The 18767-nt window shown below is 48.8% G+C and overlaps 1 protein-coding gene across 3 annotated transcripts in view; it reads right to left on the bottom strand.

Moving 5' to 3' along the window:
* Positions 1 to 18767, bottom strand: part of PIWIL4 (piwi like RNA-mediated gene silencing 4) — a 379756-nt gene that overhangs the window by 190655 nt on the left and 170334 nt on the right. For 2 of the 3 annotated variants that reach the window (XM_029602363.1, XM_029602364.1), the window contains exon 12: positions 2755 to 2866. The exons of the other annotated variant lie outside the window; for it this stretch is intronic. In XM_029602363.1, coding sequence (XP_029458223.1) covers positions 2755 to 2866 — 112 coding nt within the window. The remainder of the gene's footprint in view (positions 1 to 2754; positions 2867 to 18767) is intronic. 3 annotated transcript variants of the gene reach the window in all.

The following is an 18767-nucleotide window of genomic DNA, read 5'->3' as shown; positions in this document are numbered from 1 at the left end:
ATAATTCCTTTCATGTACCCCTCCTAAAGCCCTTGGTGTTGTCCTGGCCTTCTAGGAAACCGCCAGAACCTCAACCCCTGGCTTCCGAGGACCTCACGTATCAAGTCCATGATGTCCTGGATGTTAGGAGATGAGGGCGACGCTGGGAATACCTCCTCTCCTGGAAGGGCTTCGGGCCCAAAGAAAACTCCTGGGAACCGTCGTCCAATATCCTGGACAAGGATCTCATTGCACAATTCCATGCCATTCATCCTCTGAAGCCTAGACCTCCTGGGAGGGGGCCTAGAAGGGGGGTACTGTTAGTGCCACTGGCACTAACAGGCCGCGGGGCACCTCCCCTTACCCACAGTCCGCCAGTTCGGGCCTCCCCAAGGATCCGTGCCGCCACTCCCCGGGCCATCCTGCACCCGCGCGGAGCTCAGACGCTGCCGGTCCCAATTCCTCGGGGCGTCCCCTAGCTTGCTCGCATGCCAAAAACCCGCCTCTTAAAGGGGCTGCAGTGGGAAAACCAAACCCAGCCCCTAGCTGATGTCAGGACTCACCGCCTATTTAAGGAAGCTTCCCCGGCCACACATCGACTTGGCTACAGATCTGCTTGGCTTCATTACTAGTGCTGTGCCTGTTCCTGCTTCCTGAGTTCCCATTCCTGTGTCCCATGTTCCAGTTCCTGTCTTCCTTGTACCTGCTCCTGTCTCCCAGTCCTGTTCCAGCTCCTTCTGATTGTCCCTCAGATGGATCTTCCTGACTTTGACTTCGGACCAGACCTCACTTCTCTTGTTTGCTGCCTGCCCTGGACTTCGGATCGGAATACATGCCTCTTGTTTGCTGCCTGCCCTGGACTTCAGATCGTACCACACGCCTCATGCTCGCTGCCAGCCTAAGACTTCGGAATGTCTCGTCAGAGCTTCATCACAGGGGCCCACCTAAGTTCAACTGGCGCCCCGGAACCCAAGGGCTCAACTTGCGGGGAATGGAGTTGGTATTGGTGACGCTTCTATCTTTGGCCCCTGCCGTCCATCAGCCTTGCCTCCTGACGATGGGAACCTGCAGTGGGTCTTCCGCCCAGGTGGTGACAATTCCAGCTCAGGCCAAGGGTCCACAACCTACGTCGTGGTCATAACAGATGTCACCCATGTGTGAGGACTACTATCTTGCTTGTCCACGGAATACAAGTGTACACCGTCAAGCGCATCCTTCTTGAAGTTTGATTCATTCCTTACATTTCATTTCTAATTTTGACTTATGATGTTTATTTTTTGTTTATTCTATTGTATGCCACCTAGGGCTTTGGCACTATATAACATAAATAAATAAATATTACCCTGGGGCCAGCATCGGGCGTTAAGAACATAAGATATGCAATACTGGTTCAGACCAGCATCCTGTCTCTGTCAATGACAAGTTCCAGTCTCAAATACTTGGCTGATTCTAAAAAATGGATCTATTTCTTGTTGCTCACTCCCAGGGATAAGTGATGGCTTTCCCAAGTTCATCTGGCTAATAATTATTAATGTACTTTTCATCCAGGAACTTGTCCAAACCACTTAAATCCAGCTATGCTGGTCAACTTGAGAACATCCTCTGACAACAAATGCCATAGATGATTGAGCACAACATGGGATATTTAGCAGCATGGCTATACTGCTGAATATCCCATAAAAAATTGCTACTTAGCCAGATAAGTTAAATCCAACTATGGCAGGTCTAACTTATCTTGTTAACGTAATTTAATTTAACCAGATAGGTCTGAATGTTGGAATTTATCCTGTTACAATAACCTAATAAGTAGCCCTGCTCTGATCCACCCATTGCCCGCCCTGAAGACATCCAGCTATTTACTTTGCCAGATAAATACTTAGCTGGCTAAGTGGCAGCCACCGAACATAGACAAATATTCAGCGGCTGCCACTTAACCAGATAAATCGCTACTTATCCAGCTAAGTAGTGCTAAATATCGGCCTCATAATATTTATTGTTTTCTATCCCAGTTTCCCAAGTAAAGAATCCTTGCATGCTTCCACAGAAAAGCTCTGCTTCACAGTGTTTTTCCTGGAGACTTGAGGATCTCTGCTGCACCATACACTGTTCTGACTTTGAATAAGCAGATTGGCCTAGAATTGGTTCCAGACAAGGAGAGAAAAATCTATCACAGTGTAGATCTGTAGGGCACTATTGACTTTTATCCATTTGGAGAACTGATCATTTTGTCTAACTGTTTCCTATCTTTTATCCAGTTACCAATTCACAATAAGACACTGCTTTTTAATTTCCTCTCATGAGGGATTTTGACAAATGACTTTTAAAAATCCAAATATATTATATTAAATGCCTCATCTTTATTTTTGTTTATTCATAAGTTCATAAAAATTTTATTCTTCGTGAAATCTCTAGCAAAAATGTTTTGTAATGTGACCATGACTAACATAAGTTATGTAAACTTACGATGATATGGGACCTAGTTTTAACCAACCAAGTCTCGTCATTAGGGACTATTCCTGACCATTATTAATTATTCAGTTTCATTATCTGAAATTGTACAAAAAATATGGTATAACAATCTTCCAAAATTAAGCTGTGAAATACAAAAATACTCTTTCAAATTATCATAAACACTACACATCTCCTGTGTAGATCCACTCTACAAAAGCCAAATATACCAATCTGATTGGATTAATTGACTTTTCAGGCACTGATTTCCCTTCTGTATTATAAGCAGTGATAGTCGGAGTAGGACTCTAGATTGTGTACACTTACGATCTGGTCCAGCATTTGGATTTTTTCTGGTGGAATAACCCGGCCAGTAAGGGCCACTTGAGTTTCAAGGTGTAATCCCCAGGTCTCTAATTCTAAACGGGCCTCCCTATGCCTGTAAAGAGATTTAATGTCAAATTATCAACGATAAAGAGAAATGACAATAAAACACTCAGTAGCCAGGATGTTAAGCATTTATTCAGCAAGATATCAGCAGAAAACTTCTGTCTTAAAACCTTTTTCTTTGAAATGCTGTTATTGATTCCAATAAAATCTATAAGCACCAACTTCTGAGTAAGAAACCTGGGGCTAATTCAAGAGGGGTGCGAGTCTCCCCTGATTTTTTCAGCTTTGGCGGGTAAATCTCTCTAGATATATGGGTTTTCCCTACTGGTACCTGTTGCAAGAGGGGATATTTGAGAGACACTTGGGGAAGTCCTAAAAATATTTGGCATGATCCAAAGAAAATATATTTGGGGTGCTCAAGTGGTGGAGTCAGAGACACTCAAACATTCTTCTAGCCCATGAATTGGCCAACCAAAAGTTATCTACCCACCCACATATACATCTTTTATTCACATCCTGGCGCTCTCAGACCATTTCTATTTATCTCTGCCTCACATTGGAATATTTCTGGGACAGATAGCAGACTTTTAACAGACAGTGCCACTTTTTCTGAAGGAAATTGTGGCTCTCGTTTTTGAAATAGTTTTATTATGATTTCCAAGTAAAAACAACGGCAAGGGCAGTGAGACAGCATCATTCCACATAGAAAGATAAACAATTATGACATCCAGAAATGGCTGCACATAACATATCACAGCGTGGACAAAGATCTTCATCAGGTCACATTTCTAGTATCAACCTGACAAAATGCCCAGCCACATCAAGAACCTAAACCAAATGAGATTATTTTAATAATGCAACCCAACATAAAAAGAATCTCCAAAATCATAACTTAAAGGTCTTTAACCACCCTCCTCCAATCTTTATAACTTACTGTAAGAAATATGTACCGTATTTTTCACACTATAAGATGCACCTGACCATAAGACGCACCTAGGATTTAGAGGAGGAAAATAAGAAAAAAAAATTCTGTCCCCATGAGGGGCTCTATACGAGCTCCCCCCTGGTGGCTGTCTGTGGGATATTTTTTGGGTTTTGGTTTTTATAGTAAGGCAGAGAACATCCACAGAAGTACTCACACTCACTGGTTTTCTCTCCCTCACATACATACATAGGCTCTTTCACACTCACTAGCTCTCTCCCCCACTCAACTCACTGGCTCTCCCTCACATATACACATACCCACAGACAATCACACACTCAGACTCTCCCTCATACACACAGCTCTCTCACACCAGTTATTTTAAACTTTCATGACTGCTCCAAAGTTCAATAATAAATAGTCAGGGCTATATTATATTGATTAGAAGAGCAATTTGCTCCTAATATTTCAACAGGTAGCCACTTAATCAGCACAGGCAGTAATTCTATTTGCTTTTCATTAATTTCAGCTGTCAAACTGCTAATCAGTTCTGAAAAGCCACATTGCTTCATATGCAAGAAACATTTTATCAGAAATCACTGAAACACACAAAGAACCAAAAAAGCAAAGTCTGTGTCATGTATTCTCCATCCCAGGCAGTATACCACCCCCATGACCCTCCAATACATCCAAGCAAATGAGAAGGAAATGGCCTGCACCAACACAAACCCCGTTGCCATGTATCGCCCTCCGCCGGCAGAGCCTGAGCTCCCCGCTGGTCCGCAGTTCCCGGGGTGCATCTCACTGCGAAGATTGGCGTGGCGCAGGTCAGATATCAATTGTTAGAACCGCGTGCTCCAGTTCAAACAGCTCCGTGCCGGTCTGCTGTTCCCGGAGTGCATCTTGCTGCGAAGGCCAGCGCAGGTCAAATGCCAGCCGTCTGAACTGGAGGGGCCTCCGTAGCCCATGTGGTTCGGGAGGCTGATGTCTGGGTCTGTGCCGCGCCGGCCCTTGCAGCGGGGTGCGCCCCAGGAGCAGCAGACTGGCAGGGAGCTCGAGCTCCACTGGCGGAGGACGACACACAGTATCGGGGCCCATGGTTGGCGCGGGCCATCTCCCTCGCATCTGTCCAGATGCACCAGAGGGTCATGGGGGCGGTGTGCATTTGACCTGAGCCACCATGCTGATTGAGCTGAGTTGGGGGGAGGAGGAAGGGGACGGCGCACGAGAGGAAGAGACGCTACATTCGCTCCATAAGACGCACAGACATTTTCTCCCCACTTTTGGGGGAAAAAAAGTGCATCTTATGGAGCGAAAAATACGGTATATTTGTTTAAAAAAATTAAATCTATGACCTCTTATACCAGTTAGGAAGCAGCAAATGATTCAGTGGGTTTAGAAAAGGTGAAAATTCTCCTTATCTAATAATTTCCTTTCCTTTAGGATAGGCAAGCCAGTCCACACAAGTGGGTTATGCATTCCTGCCAGCAGATGGAGATGGAGGTCACTGACTCACTGACATTGTTCCTTTATATAGTCCTGCACCTACATCAGCCTGCCAGTATTCCTGAAAAAGCCAACTGTGGATAACTAAACAACACTTAAATTGAAAGAATCAATATATCCTGAACCCCAATTATTTTTACTTCCAGGAGATCGGAAGACAGCACAAAGTACAAATCTGTCATTTACCCAGAAAACTTCAAATATCAGGAGCATTTAATGGTTTACAATACCTGCTGCAGCAAAAAAAGATGAATAAGAGTAAGAACAGCTGCAGCCCTGGGTGGGAGTATGAACTGGCCTGCCTATCCTAAAGGAAAAGAAATTATCAGGTAAGAAGTAATTTCACCTCTCTTATCGTCTAGGCAGGCCAGTCCACACAAGTGGGATGTAACAAAAACTACTCCCCAAAGGGGTGGGAGGCTGCTCACGCTCTCAAAAGGACTGCCCTTGCAAAAGATATGTCCTCCTGTGCCTGAATATCCAAACGATAGTGGTTGGAAAAGGTATTTAAGGAAGACCATGTCACAGCTCTACAAACCTCCAATGGAGATACCAACTTTAATTTACCCAGGATATGACCTGCAGACCAGTTGAATGTGCTCTAATTTGCCTGGGCAAAGGCTCATCCTCTGCCACATAAGCCGCTGTTATGAGCTCTTTAATCCAATGTGCAATTGTGGCCCGAGAAGCTGCTCCCCCTTTCTTAATCCCACTATACAGGACAAACAAATGATCCATTGTCTGGAAGAGGTGGAACCCATCAAAGAGGTGGAACCCATCAAAAAGGATAACACCAGATTCAAATTCCACTGCGGCACCAGAAAATGCAACGGAGGCCAAATTTGTTTAACACCACTCAAAAATCTAGAAACATTCAGATGCGAAGAGATTTACCCTGAACACGCCCTCTGTAACAGACCAAGGCAGCTGCCAGCACTTTGAGCGTATTCAGAGACAACGCTTTAACCAAACCTTCTGTTGTGGAGCGCTAGGAGAGCGATCCCACTCCTGGGTGATGTGTGTCCTTGGGCCACGGCTCGACCCCAGAGGGCTCTGAAGAAGTGCCGCTGGAGGCGTGGCATGCCCGAGCATGGGCTGGACGGGAGCAGGGCTGGAGTGAAGACTGGCTGACAGGCCCTCCTCTGTACCTGAGCGCTTCGGAAGACCCAACAACGCAATGTTGGTCTTGTGAACAGTCCTCCGACCGTTCCCAGCCCTTTCGGACCTGCCGCAGGGTACGGCACGAAGCGGCAGGCCAGATGGAGGCCAGGACAGTGAAGACTGGAACATGGATTCAGACGAGACTCAGGAACGACGTAGACTCAGGCATAGACGTGGACTCAGGACGAGGTGCAGGATCCATAGACGTGGACTCAGGCACAGATGCAGGATCCTTAGACGTGGACTCAGGCAAATACGTGGACTCAGGAACGAGGTGCAGGATGCATAGACGTGGATGCAGGAACGAGGGCTGAAGGTAGACATGGGCACTGACCCTCAGGGCGCCCTACTCAGGCCACCCGCGGGACTGAGTCGCGGACCACCCTGTCCCATGCGAGCCCTACTCAGCCCTGGAAGGCTGGTCGCGGACCACGCAGAGAGCGGGAGAGCACAGGAAAGAGGAAGCAGGTTCGCTGCACTCCTGGCAGCACAAGGCGAGAATACGCTGCACTCCTGGCAGCACAAGGCGAGAATACGCTGCACTCCTGGCAGCACAAGGCAGGTTAGGCATCAGGATCAGGAACAAGGATATCAGGAACATCAGGACTGGAACACATATACTGGAATAGGAGACACACCTCTGGGCTGGAACATGGACATCAGGAACAGCAGGAACATCAGGACTGGAACACATACACTGGAATAGGAGACACACCTCTGGGCTGGAACATGGACATCAGGAACATCAGGACTGGAACAAGAGACAGACCTTGAGACTGGAACGGCAGGCAGACATCAGGACTGGAACAACTTGACAAGAAGCTTCAACAGTAAACATGGAACACTGGACCTTGCAGAAGGCTGGAATACAAGGCATCTCCTGGAACGAGGAACTCAGGAGTGACCAACTCCTTGCAAAGGCAAAGACACAATGAAAGCTGAGCCCTTTAGTAGAGCTGAGGTGGACAACGCCCAGGGAGGGGTCAGCAGGGGGCCACACCTGGCTGGCCCTTGAAGAGCAGTAGAGAAGCGCGCGCTCGCGCCCTAGGAGGCTGGAGAGAAGAGCTGGAAGCTGGTGGCGTCCTCAGCCACGTGGAGGGCCCAAGGAAGCCGCGGAGCAGCCCTGGACTGGAGCTGGGTGAAGGCAGGTCACTGGAGCAGCTCCCAGCTGCACGGACAGAAGCAGAGAGAGGCAAGGCTGGCTGCGGGGGAAGGGCTGACTGCAGGAACGGCTCCATGCCGTGAGGACCGCCCCAGGAGGAGAGGTAAGACTGCAGGGAGAGTAGAGAGCTTTAGGTACCGGCAGAGAGAAGTGCTGGCTGCAGGGAACTGTGAGAGACTGCAGGCACCGGCAGGGACGGCTTCCCTGCTGGGCAAGGACCCGGGCTAAAGCAGGCACTGGGAGAGACGGCCTGCTCGCTAAAGGTCCCGGGATCGCAGCAGCACGTCGGGGAAAGGCAGAGACAGCAGCAGAGAAGCAGACCACATGGCAGCAGCTGTGGGAACGGCCCCAGCTGATTCAGGGAGACAGAAGCAGCCCGGATGGCTGTGGCTGTAACAAGGTAAGAGTCTGCACACGCTTCTTGTGGGCAGGAGCGTAACACCTTCCTGCAAAAAATATAAGATTAAAAGCAACACTGCTTTAAGAGGGTGACACGAGTGTTCCAAGCACCAGTTCTCAAAAATTATCCAGATTCTGATGTAGGCCAAAGAAGTAGAAAATTTTCAAGCCGATAACAAGGTATTCAGTACCACCAAAGAATAACCACATTTCAACAGCCGAGCCCTCACTAGGACAAAACCGTAATGTTGCACCCTTCGGTCGCAGGCGGCTGCAACCTTTGCTGCTCACCTCCTTTTTCTATGCAGCTCCGAGTCTGGGCAGAATGGCGGCCTCCGCTTCCACACGCCAACCCTCATGGCATGCCTGGGACGGCGTGGGCACTCCCAGCAGCCATCTTACATCCAGGGTTACCTAAGGCACGCTCGTGCGCGCCTGCCTTCTTAAATGAGTCATGGCGGGAACCTTGGGGTCGTCCCCACCGCATGACGTCATCCACCTACCATACTTAAACTCAGCTGACTTCTTGGAAGACGAGTTAGCAAGGAATCTCATCCTGCTAGTTCCACCTCTCTGGAACTTCGCCTCACTGACTTCTGGGTGACCTAGGTACCTGCTCCTCGGGGGCCTTGCCGCACTCAGGGTTATCCGCTCCTCGGAGTGCCATTCTCTGTCTCTCTCTGTTTCAGTGAGTTCCTGCATCATTCTCAGACGACTCCGGCTGTTCCTGTTCCAGTCATCCTCGGTGCCTGTTCTCCATCTGCCTCTACAGTACCGATGTGAGTACACTACCTTCGAGGCATGGATTCTCGGGTTACCCCGCTTGCAGGCCACTACCGGATCCCTCGTCTTGTGCAACTTTACCAGCGGCTTCCGGCCTATGCCGCGCTGCGGACCACTACTGGGATTTCCAGCACAAGCTAAGCCTAGAGAAGGTTTTCACCGGACCACTCCGCGCTGCGGATTACTACTGGACTGACCAGCTACAGTACTGACTCTTTTGCTTCGTTTTTTGGATCTACATTGCTGTATAATAAAGTTATTTCTTCCACTGTCCATCACTGCTGAGTCCTTGCCTGTTGTGGTAAGGGCCCTCAGGGCTCCTCCCTATGGGCGGAGTCTTCACTCGCCACAACCCAAGGGCCCACTACTAGTTCAAGACACACAGAACATAACACGTAAGACAAAACTGATCCGGATTTTTGTGAAGAATTGGTCCCTGATGTAGAAGATCCTTCCAAATTGGTAAATCGCAACGATTGACTATCAGATGCTGGAGATATGCAAATCAGTCTGCGTGGACAATCCAGAGCCCCCTGAAGAATTAATCCAGAATGTCGTGCTATCTTCTGCGGTAACCTGCTGATCATTGACCATGGAGGAAACATAAAGCAACTCTGTCTTCGGCTATGACTACTTTAAGGACATCGATCCCAAGAGCTTTGGAGTCCCTCTTTCAACTGAAAAACCATTGAACCTTTGTATTGTCATGGTTCGCCATCAAATCTAGAAAGCAGTGACCCCCACTGAGACAATGAGCTGAAAGGGCTCGTCTGCCAGCTCCCATTCTCCTGAATATAATGTCGATGCTTGAAACTGGTAGTGCCAACTGAGCATCGCAAAACACAGAAAGTGCTGATGATCCTCCTGTATGGGAATATGTAAATAGGCTTCCATCAGATCAAAAGATGTGAGAAACTCTCCCTGCTGTACAGCTAAAATTATTGAACGCAAAGTTTCCGATCTGAAGTGGGTCACCTGCAAGAACTTGACTCCCTTTATGTCCAAAAGGGGGTAAAGGGGGTACTGAAAAATAAATGGAATAACACCCCATACATTTCTGTCCCATCAGGATCAAGATTACAGCCTTTAGTCTGAGTAACCTCTGCAGAGTGTCTTGTACAGTGGCTTTCTTTTCTTGCAAGTTGCATGGGGAAACCATAAAAGCATCTGCAGAAAACTGATGAAACTCCATGGCAGAGCCAATTCTCACCACATCCAGAACCCATTAGTCTGAGGTAATATGGGTCTACCTTTGATAAAATTGAGATAGACAATCGCCTTCTAAACCGACAGCTGAACAAGACGTCATCTATCAGGTGAAGGAAGTCTTGGATGTTCGGTTCCTTCATAGAAGATGGGAGTATCTTCTCTCCTGGGAAGGGTATGGCTGCCGAAGAGAATATTTGGGAGCCAGCCTCTAACATCTTGGTTAAGACCCTTCTTCGCCAGTTTCACTTGGACCATCCTGCTAAGCCCAGGAAGGGGGCGTAAGAGGGGAGGTACTGTTGTGATCCAGACTGCGGAGGTCCGCGGCCGGCCCCCTCACTTACCCCACGCTGCTCCGGGGACCGCAGTGTTACATCCGGGCCTCACTAGGCCCTTCCTGCGGCCTCTCTCACCAAGATGCTGCCGACGCTCGGCACCTGGCCCCGCCCCCCTAGGCGCACGCGCGCAGGGGCGCAACAATTTCAAGGGACCAGCGCGGGAAAGGACAGCTCCACCTCCTGAAGTGACGTCAGACACTGCCAGTTTTTAAAAACTTGCTTGGCAGTCTTCTCCCTTGCCTTGCAACGGGGTTCCACTCTCCAGAGTCGCTTAGTTGCTGTTCTGTCCTTGTTCCTGCGTCTTCCTGGCTTCTGACCCCGGCTTGTCTTCTGACTTCGACTTTGGATCGTCTTCCTGGCTTCTGACCCCGGCTTGCCTGCTGACTTCGATTCGGACTGTCTTCCTGGTTCCTGACTCTGGCTCGTCCTTAGCTTCTGCTGTCCGCCGCCTGCCCTGACCCTTGGCCTGACTTCTCTTCATCCCATCTGTATTACAGTACTTCTATCTCCTCGTCCTTCGGAGACCGCTCCTAAGTCCAAGCGGCTCGGGTCCTCACGGGCTCCTCCCGGGGGGACCATGGACTTACAGTGTGGTGAACATCCTGTTGGTCTCCCGGCTCCAACTTCTTCTTTGCGCCTAGGTCCAAGCGATTCAGGTCCTCACGGGCTCCTCCCGGGGGGACCGCGGGCTTCCTGTGGTGAAGATGTCATCGGAACTCTGCTTCTTGTGAAGGATTTCAAAGGGGCGTGGGATAAACACTGTGGATCCATAAAGTCTAGAGGATCTGAATGAAGAGAAGAGGCTCGGGGATGGCTTGCTTGCGGGAATGACAGCTACTACCTGCGACTCCAACATTGCTCTATGCTTCAACGGCAAGAGGAAATGTGGAAAAAAGGATTTGCATCCTCAAAAAAGCAGGGTAGTAGCTTGCTTGTTACAGCGGTTACTACCCCAAACTAAATAAGCCTGATACTTCACTTTCAATGCATATCCAACATAGCTCTCTGCTTCAACGGCAGGGAGAATGGAGAATGAAGAAAAGACAATTTATATTCAGACAACAACCAACAAGGAATGAAATACATAGTCTGGGTAAACAAATAAGCATGGTGTAGCTTGCTTATTATAGCGGTTACTACCCCGAATCAATTAAGCCTGATATTTCACTTGGAATACATATCCAGCACAGTTCACTGCTTCAACGGCAGGGGGGAATGAAGTAAAGAGGATTTATATTCAGACATCCAACAAGGACTGAATTGCACAGGCAGGGTAAACAAGCGTGGGAGTAGCTTACTTATTACGGCGGTTACTATCCCAAACCAATTAGCTAGATACTTAACTTAGATGCAGCTCCAGCACTGCTCTCTACATCAATGGTGGGGGTGGAAGGGAATTGGAACCAAAAAGTTACCAATAAGGGCCCTGACTTCAGCGGTCAGAGTAACAGATAAGTATGAAAACAATTAGGTCTGAAAGCTTGCTGGGCAGACTGGATGGGCCGTTTGGTCTTCTTCTGCCGTCACTTCTATGTTTCTATGTTTCTTCCATTGGATCTCTTCTACAAGTCCGCCTCCCGGCTACAACTCCGCGGTGGGTCCTTCCCACCGCTTCATCATCTTCCTCTAGCCGGCCCAAGGATCCACGAACGTAACATGCCCGTAACATGCTGTGCCATTTAAAACACGTCATACGCCGCACGGACTTTGAGTTTGTCACATTTGAGGCCTTGCTTAACAACATTCTGAAATCCTCGTGATACTGCTGAGGTAGGCACTCACCGAATTCTTGAGCTTGTTTCCACAAGTTTTGAGAATACTACCCTATGTAGAGCTGATAATATGCTATGAGGGCAATGAGCATGGCACTCTGGAATACACGCCGACCCAAGGAATCTAGGGCTTTGTGCTCACGCCCCAGTAGCGCTGACACATGGGTGCGCACCCTCTTAGCCTTCTTAAGGGCTGACTCTACCACCACCGACTGGAGTGGGAGTTGGTCGTGGTCAAACCCAGTGTAGGGTTGAACCAGGTACTTTGCGGTCCGTCTTTCTGTTGACTGGTAGCATTGAGATCAGATGCTCCCATAAGCGAGTTACCAGGTCCTTGAAAACGTCATGAACAGGCACTGCCACTACTTCCTTCAGTGCGTTCATGAACTGCAGGATCTTGAGCATTTTGTGTCTAGAGTCCTGCTCCGCCAACAGCTGAAAGGGGACGGAATCGGCCTTGGCCTTGACAAACCCCGCAAAAGAGAGATCCTTTGAGAGGGATTGCCGCTGTTCCTTTGGAAGGGATGGTTCAGAAGGTAAATCTTCTGACTCATCCAGCGAAGAGACAAAAGCTTCCCCTTCCCAGGATCGTAAGGGGGCTCACCCTCACTGCGAACCTCCAGGGAGGCAGGAGGGGGGAAGCTCACCTGAATGCGGGGACCTTGCCTTGATGGAGGCACCGGGGGCATCGGAGGGGCTCAAATTCTAGAGGGATCCGATGGTGCCAGCAGCATCGGGGGCACCAAAGAAATTGGTGGAATCAACCCCGAGGGCCCGGGGAGAGCTGGACAGTGAAGGTCACTGCGAGCCTCCGGCCCACCATCGAGCCCAATGGCCTGTCCTTTTCCGAGGAGTCGCTCACCAGTATAGGGGGTGGTGGCGATGGCAGCAGTGCGCTCAGGGGCCTCTGAGGGGCTTGAGGCACTGGCACGAGCTGCTTAGGAAGCATACCGAGCAGCATATCAAGCCTTTCCAGCACCGGTGTGAGCACCGGTGAGCAGGTTCTTGCAGAGGAGGTGGTACCCAGGGAACCGGAGGCTTGAGGCCCTGTAATGCCTGCCAACTGCCATCCACACATGCCTTTCGAGCTCCTCCATGCTTGTGAAGAAAGCATGGCTTGAGGAGGAGCAGGCAGAATCGGGAGACCTTCTGGTTGGAGGGGAACCAATCCCTCCACCAGAACCGGTAGAGGCTGCCTGAAGGCATTGGTGGGGTCGGAGGGGATGACGTCCTATGCCCTTGACCGCTTCGTGGGAGGCACTGAGCTTGATGCCCTCTCACGGTCCTTTTTAGAAGAGGAAGATCGATGTCGCTGTTTCCTGGAACTCGCCCAGTAGCCCCCGTGATCCTTCCCCGAAGCCGAGGGGGACGTTGAGGAACCTGAAGGGGAGCAAGAAGATACAGACAATGGATAGTCTCTTACGGCCACCTCGGCAGTTGGACCAACAGGCGCAGGAGAATTTGGGGCCTGGGCCTTCTTACTGAGTGGTGCAGAGGTCACTGACATCGGGGATTGCTCCGAATGTTTGGCCCCGAACAATTTCTCCATTTTGTCGAGGCAGGCCCTGCGACCCTTCGGGCACAAAAATCACAAACGCGGACATCGTGGGAGGCTCCCAGGCAAAGAACGCAGACTTCATCGGGGTCTGTGAGGGACATTGTACCTGAAGACTGGAGGATAGCTAATGTAACCCCCCATATTTTAAAAGGGTTCCAGGGGCGATCCGGGAAAATACAGACCGGTTGGCCTGACTTCAGTGCCAGGAAAAATAGTGTTCACTGCTATACATTCTAATTCTCCCATCTTACTTCTTAGACTTCTGGCATTAGTATACAAACATTTCAAAGTTTGTTTTTTGTTTGTCTTTTCATTCTGCTTTTTAATTGATAGGGATAAGTTAGAATTTTTTTAGCTCAGGTGAGTTTTTTGTTACAGGCACTAGGACTACTTTTCTTATTATTGGAACCTCACTGTCGGGATGTCCTAATTCTAATGCATCATTAGTATCCTTTGAAGATACCTCTCTCCGAACCATGCGCTGCTGAGCGACTGTCGGCTTTCCCCTTTGTTCTAGTTTAAAAGCTGCTCTATGTCCTATTTAAAGGTTAGCGCCAGCAGTCTGGTTCCACCCTGGTTAAGGTGGAGCCCATCCCTTCGGAAGAGACTCCCCCTTCCCCAAAAGGTTCCCCAGTTCCTAACAAAACTGAATCCCTCTTCCTTGAACCATCGTCTCATCTACGCATAGACGCCATAGAACTAAGAACTTGTAAATAATCCCATACCTTGGGCAAAGGAAGGGCCAAAAGATGTTGAACCTGAGACATTAGTTTGCCCATCCTCTCCTGAGCTAGGAAAACTTTGCCCACAGCTGTGTTGAAACGCGCTCCCAGAAATTCCAACACCTGGGACGGCACCAACTGGCTCTTGAAATAATTGACTGCCCATCCGAGCGAATGAAGGCAATGCAGTACTGACTGAACCGCCACCTTGTAAAGATCCTCCGATTTCGCCCGAATGAGCCAGTCGTCCAAATAGGGATGAACTAAGATTCCGTCCTGCCGGAGACATGCTGCTACTACCACCATCACCTTGGTGAAAACGCGGGGAGCCGTCGCTAAACCGAACGGCAGAGCACAAAACTGGTAATGTTCGCTCAAGGCCATGAACCGCAGAAACCTTTGGTGCCGTTCTCGGATTCCTATGTGAAGGTAAGCCTCCATCAGATCCAAGGAGGCCAAAAATTCGCCTTTGTGGACAGCCACAATGACGGACCTCAACGTCTCCATGCAAAAACGAGGTTCCCATAACGCTCGGTTGACCTTTTTCAAGTCCAAGATCGGCCGGAAGGAGCCCTCCTCCTTGGGGACCACGAAATAAATGGAATACCTGCCGGTTCGATGTTCGTCCGGTGGCACCCAGAGCCTTTAACCGACACATGGTTTGAGCACCATCTGCTGCTTTGCCCGAGACCCGCAAGGAGACACCAGGAACAGATTCCGTAGCGGGCGAGCAAAATCCAAAGTGTAACCGTGTTCTGTGAACCCACTGGTCTGAAGTTATCTTGACCGATTCCTCGCGAAACAGGGAGAGACGACCCCCATCTCCGGGACGGAGGAATGGGCCGGCGCACCTTCATTGGGGAGCCTTGTTGGCGGAGAATCCTTGGGAGGATCCATCGCGAGGAAGCCATCTACCACGAAAGGAATGAGCCCAAGCCTGGGACCTTGCCAATGACTGCTGAGGAGCATAGGATGGGCCCCTACCCGAACGAAAACGGCGTTGACCCCTAAAACGAACCCAAGACGGACTGAAGGGGCGAGAAGACCTGGACCTGCCCTCAGGGAGCTTATAAACCTTGTTGTTCCCTAAGGACTTAATAAGTTGCTCCAGATCATCCCTAAACAAAAGCTTTCCTTTAAAAGGGAAGGAACCCAACTCAGATTTAGAAGAGACAAAGAAGCCTCCTCGCCGAAACTGCGGAAGACATCGTGCGTGCCGAGGTACGTAGAAGATATTACAAAGCATCTGCTGTATAAGCCACTGCTGCCTCCATGCGGTCCGCCTGTTCCGCCTCCGCCGGAGGAGTGCCTGAGCCGTGAGCAATTGCTCGACCCATCTAAGGGTAGCTCTCTGCTTGAGACAACTACAGACGGCAGCTCGCACTCCGAGCACTGAAACTTCAAAAATACGTTTGAGGAGAAACTCCAGCTTCCTATCCTGGAGATCCTTAAGAGCTGCCCCTCCCGTCACCGGAATCGTGCGCTTGGCAATGGCCAAAACGGCCACGTCCACCTTAGGGATCTTAAGAAGATCTAAGAACTCGTCCGGCAGCGGGTAAAGCTTTTCCATGGCCCTACTAACCCGTAGGGTGGCTTCAGACGCGTCCCATTCCCGGGTCATAAGCTATAAGAGCATCGGGTGAAAAGGAAAGGTTCTAGGAGGATCCCGAAGACCCGACAAAACAGGATCCCCGAATAAACATCTGCCACCTGCTGTGGAGCCTGAATATCCAGTTCCGCTAGCACATGCGGAATCAAAGGGTCCAGCTTCTCCCTACAAAATAACCACGGGTCATCCCCTTCAATCTGAACGGAAATATCCACGTCATCACTCGTGTCTTCCGAGGGGGGGGGGGGGGGGTCCGGTAGTGTGGGCCCAGGAGGAGTGGCAGGTACAGGTACCTCCGCATCAGGGGATGGATGGTGTAGTAGAATTCTAGGATCCTCCTGATCCTCCGCAGGTCTGGGGATCTTTGCAGGAGGAGCATACTGCAAATATAAGTCTGTCTCAGCTTTTCATGTAAGCTTTGTTCAGTAATAAAATAAACTGTGAAGAAAACGGATGCTGTCTCTTTAAGGCCCCCCCCCCCCCCCCGAGGCAATGTAGGGGGAGGAGAAGGATAGGACCCCGGATTGTGAGGCCTTTCAGGGCTCAACGTGGGTGGAGTAAGCGGTGGGAAATCTCCTCCCCCTGAGCCCAGTGCAGCATCGGAGCCCGAGTCGGACAAAATGTCCGCAGTTCCCGCGTTTATCGGGAACGGGGCAGGCCTCTGTTTGTAAGCCGGCTGACTCCTACCTAAGTCGCACGATCGCGGCAGAGCTAATTTTGTCCCTGAAATCGGCACCTGGGGATACAGCGGGAGCTGAGGCTTTCACGTGAGAGCCATGCTACAGGCTCTCCACAAGCTGCACACCGCGATCCCCGCGGCATGATAAGGTAAGCAGGGAAGCAAAATCAGCTGAGGGAAGAAATTCACCCGCTCCGGAGACCCGGAAGACCTCAGCAGCTCGCTCTATTTCAAAAGTTCATTTTTTTTTCTCAGAGCTGCTCAATCAGGGGAATGTATGTCCCTGGGCTTAAACCACAAGCAATAGCTCTCATCAGAGGAATTAACCGTCCCTGGAATTCAATGGGGGGAGGGACCGGCCCACCGGTAAATTCCCCCAACTCACCTGGCTGTGTCAAGATTCTCCGGGTATTAAGGCCGTAGGGCAGAAGCCCAGCCTTGCCTGCTACTATAAAGTAATCTGTCATCTGTCCATTTGTTCTCCTATTTTTTTTTTTTTATTATCACTACTTACTACCAGTTGATCTAGTCAAAGGAGCTAAGGATAAATAATCCCTTCACTTAATGAATAATCAAGAATTTTGTAAAGGATCAGGACCACAGGTTATGCCATCCTTCGTTTGCTGGAGTCAGAGAAATACTGAAGGATCGCAGCTGGCACACCAGGTTATCAGGGGGTGCCTTTCAGCTTTTTCTTTGACTCCATCTGCTGGAAGGGAGGCATAACCCAGCGGTCCGGACTGATCCTGGTACGACCAGGGAACAATATTTTAAGAAGTATTATTTCAATTGTTGTAAATTACATGTGCATTTATGTGTATGTTTGGTATGTATGAGTTAGCTGTATGAGAGATGTAATTGATCAGCAATTTTAGAAACTCCTTTGTTCTAAGTTTTATAAATTATGGAAAAGTTACACATGGTATTCATACTGTTATGATATTTAAGTGTATACATTGATGCACATTTTTGTGTATATTGTGAAAATCTGTGAGAAGCAATTGGTTAATTTTTGTAAAAAAATTTTTTTAAGTACAATTGTTCTCTCTATTTTGATTTTAGGTTGAAAATTATCCAGTCTCGTTTCGCCGGATAACTTTATTTATTTATTTTATTTAAAACAATATTCTGCTTATAATGAGTTCACGCTATGCATATTACATATTGTTAAACATTAGCCTTAACCATCTGCATTCAAAAAGTACATAACCATTTAATTGGCAATAGGCCTTAAAAAATTATTCAAGCGGGCCTGGTGGGCCAGTTTAGTTTACTGTAGTATATTAAAATTTGTGGATTGCTTGCTGTACAAGGCTCTGAGCGATTTACAAGGTTACATACATAATAAAATACATAAAATAAATGATTAAAAAAACACACACATGACAATGCAACATTAGACTTAGTTGAAACCCTCCATTCACTGTTGAAAAGAAAAAGTGTTAATCAGGCTGTGGCACCCGACCCCTCACAAACTTCTCGAGGTGTATTTATAAAAATTAAAAAAGTTACTCCATGGGGAGAAATGCGCTATTCAAAATGATCATTTTCCCTAAACGTTTATATCGGCTGTAGGTGTTGCCCTGTTGGCTACCGCACCAAGATTTAGCATGACTTAAAGCTATGTTTATTCATTTTTTGTGAAGAGGGAGACTACCCAAAAACGGATATGAGAAGCTAATTCGAAATAAAGAAGTGGGTGGTATAGATGCTCCAAATTTTCTATTATATAGCCTAGCATGTCAAATGAGATATTTAGGTGAGTTACATTTAAATATGATGCATTCCATTTATTAGAGGAAGCATGCACTCCATTCTCCCCCCCCCCCCCCCCGGGGTTAATTCATCTATCGTTTACTTCCTTAGCAAGTGAAATCAAGGAGGATATATTTTTGCATTCCATCATGTGTTTATGGGAATACTTGCGCAGATGATTGGGGAGGCTGATGGGTGCCTCTGTCTTCCTCCTGATCCAAAATAATCCTTGTTCCCTGTACGTACCCAGATCAGTCCAGACTGCTGGGTTTTGCCTCCCTTCCAGCAGATGGAGACAGAGAAAAACTTGTAAAACATCCTCAGCATCTCCTCAGTATTTCTCTGTCTCCAGCAGATGGAGGTGGTGCAAAACCTGCG

This window comes from Rhinatrema bivittatum, chromosome 5 (assembly GCF_901001135.1).
Source record: "Rhinatrema bivittatum chromosome 5, aRhiBiv1.1, whole genome shotgun sequence".
Classification (NCBI taxonomy): domain Eukaryota; kingdom Metazoa; phylum Chordata; class Amphibia; order Gymnophiona; family Rhinatrematidae; genus Rhinatrema; species Rhinatrema bivittatum.
Note: the sequence above shows the minus strand (reverse complement) of the source record. Positions and strands in the feature narration are given on the sequence as shown.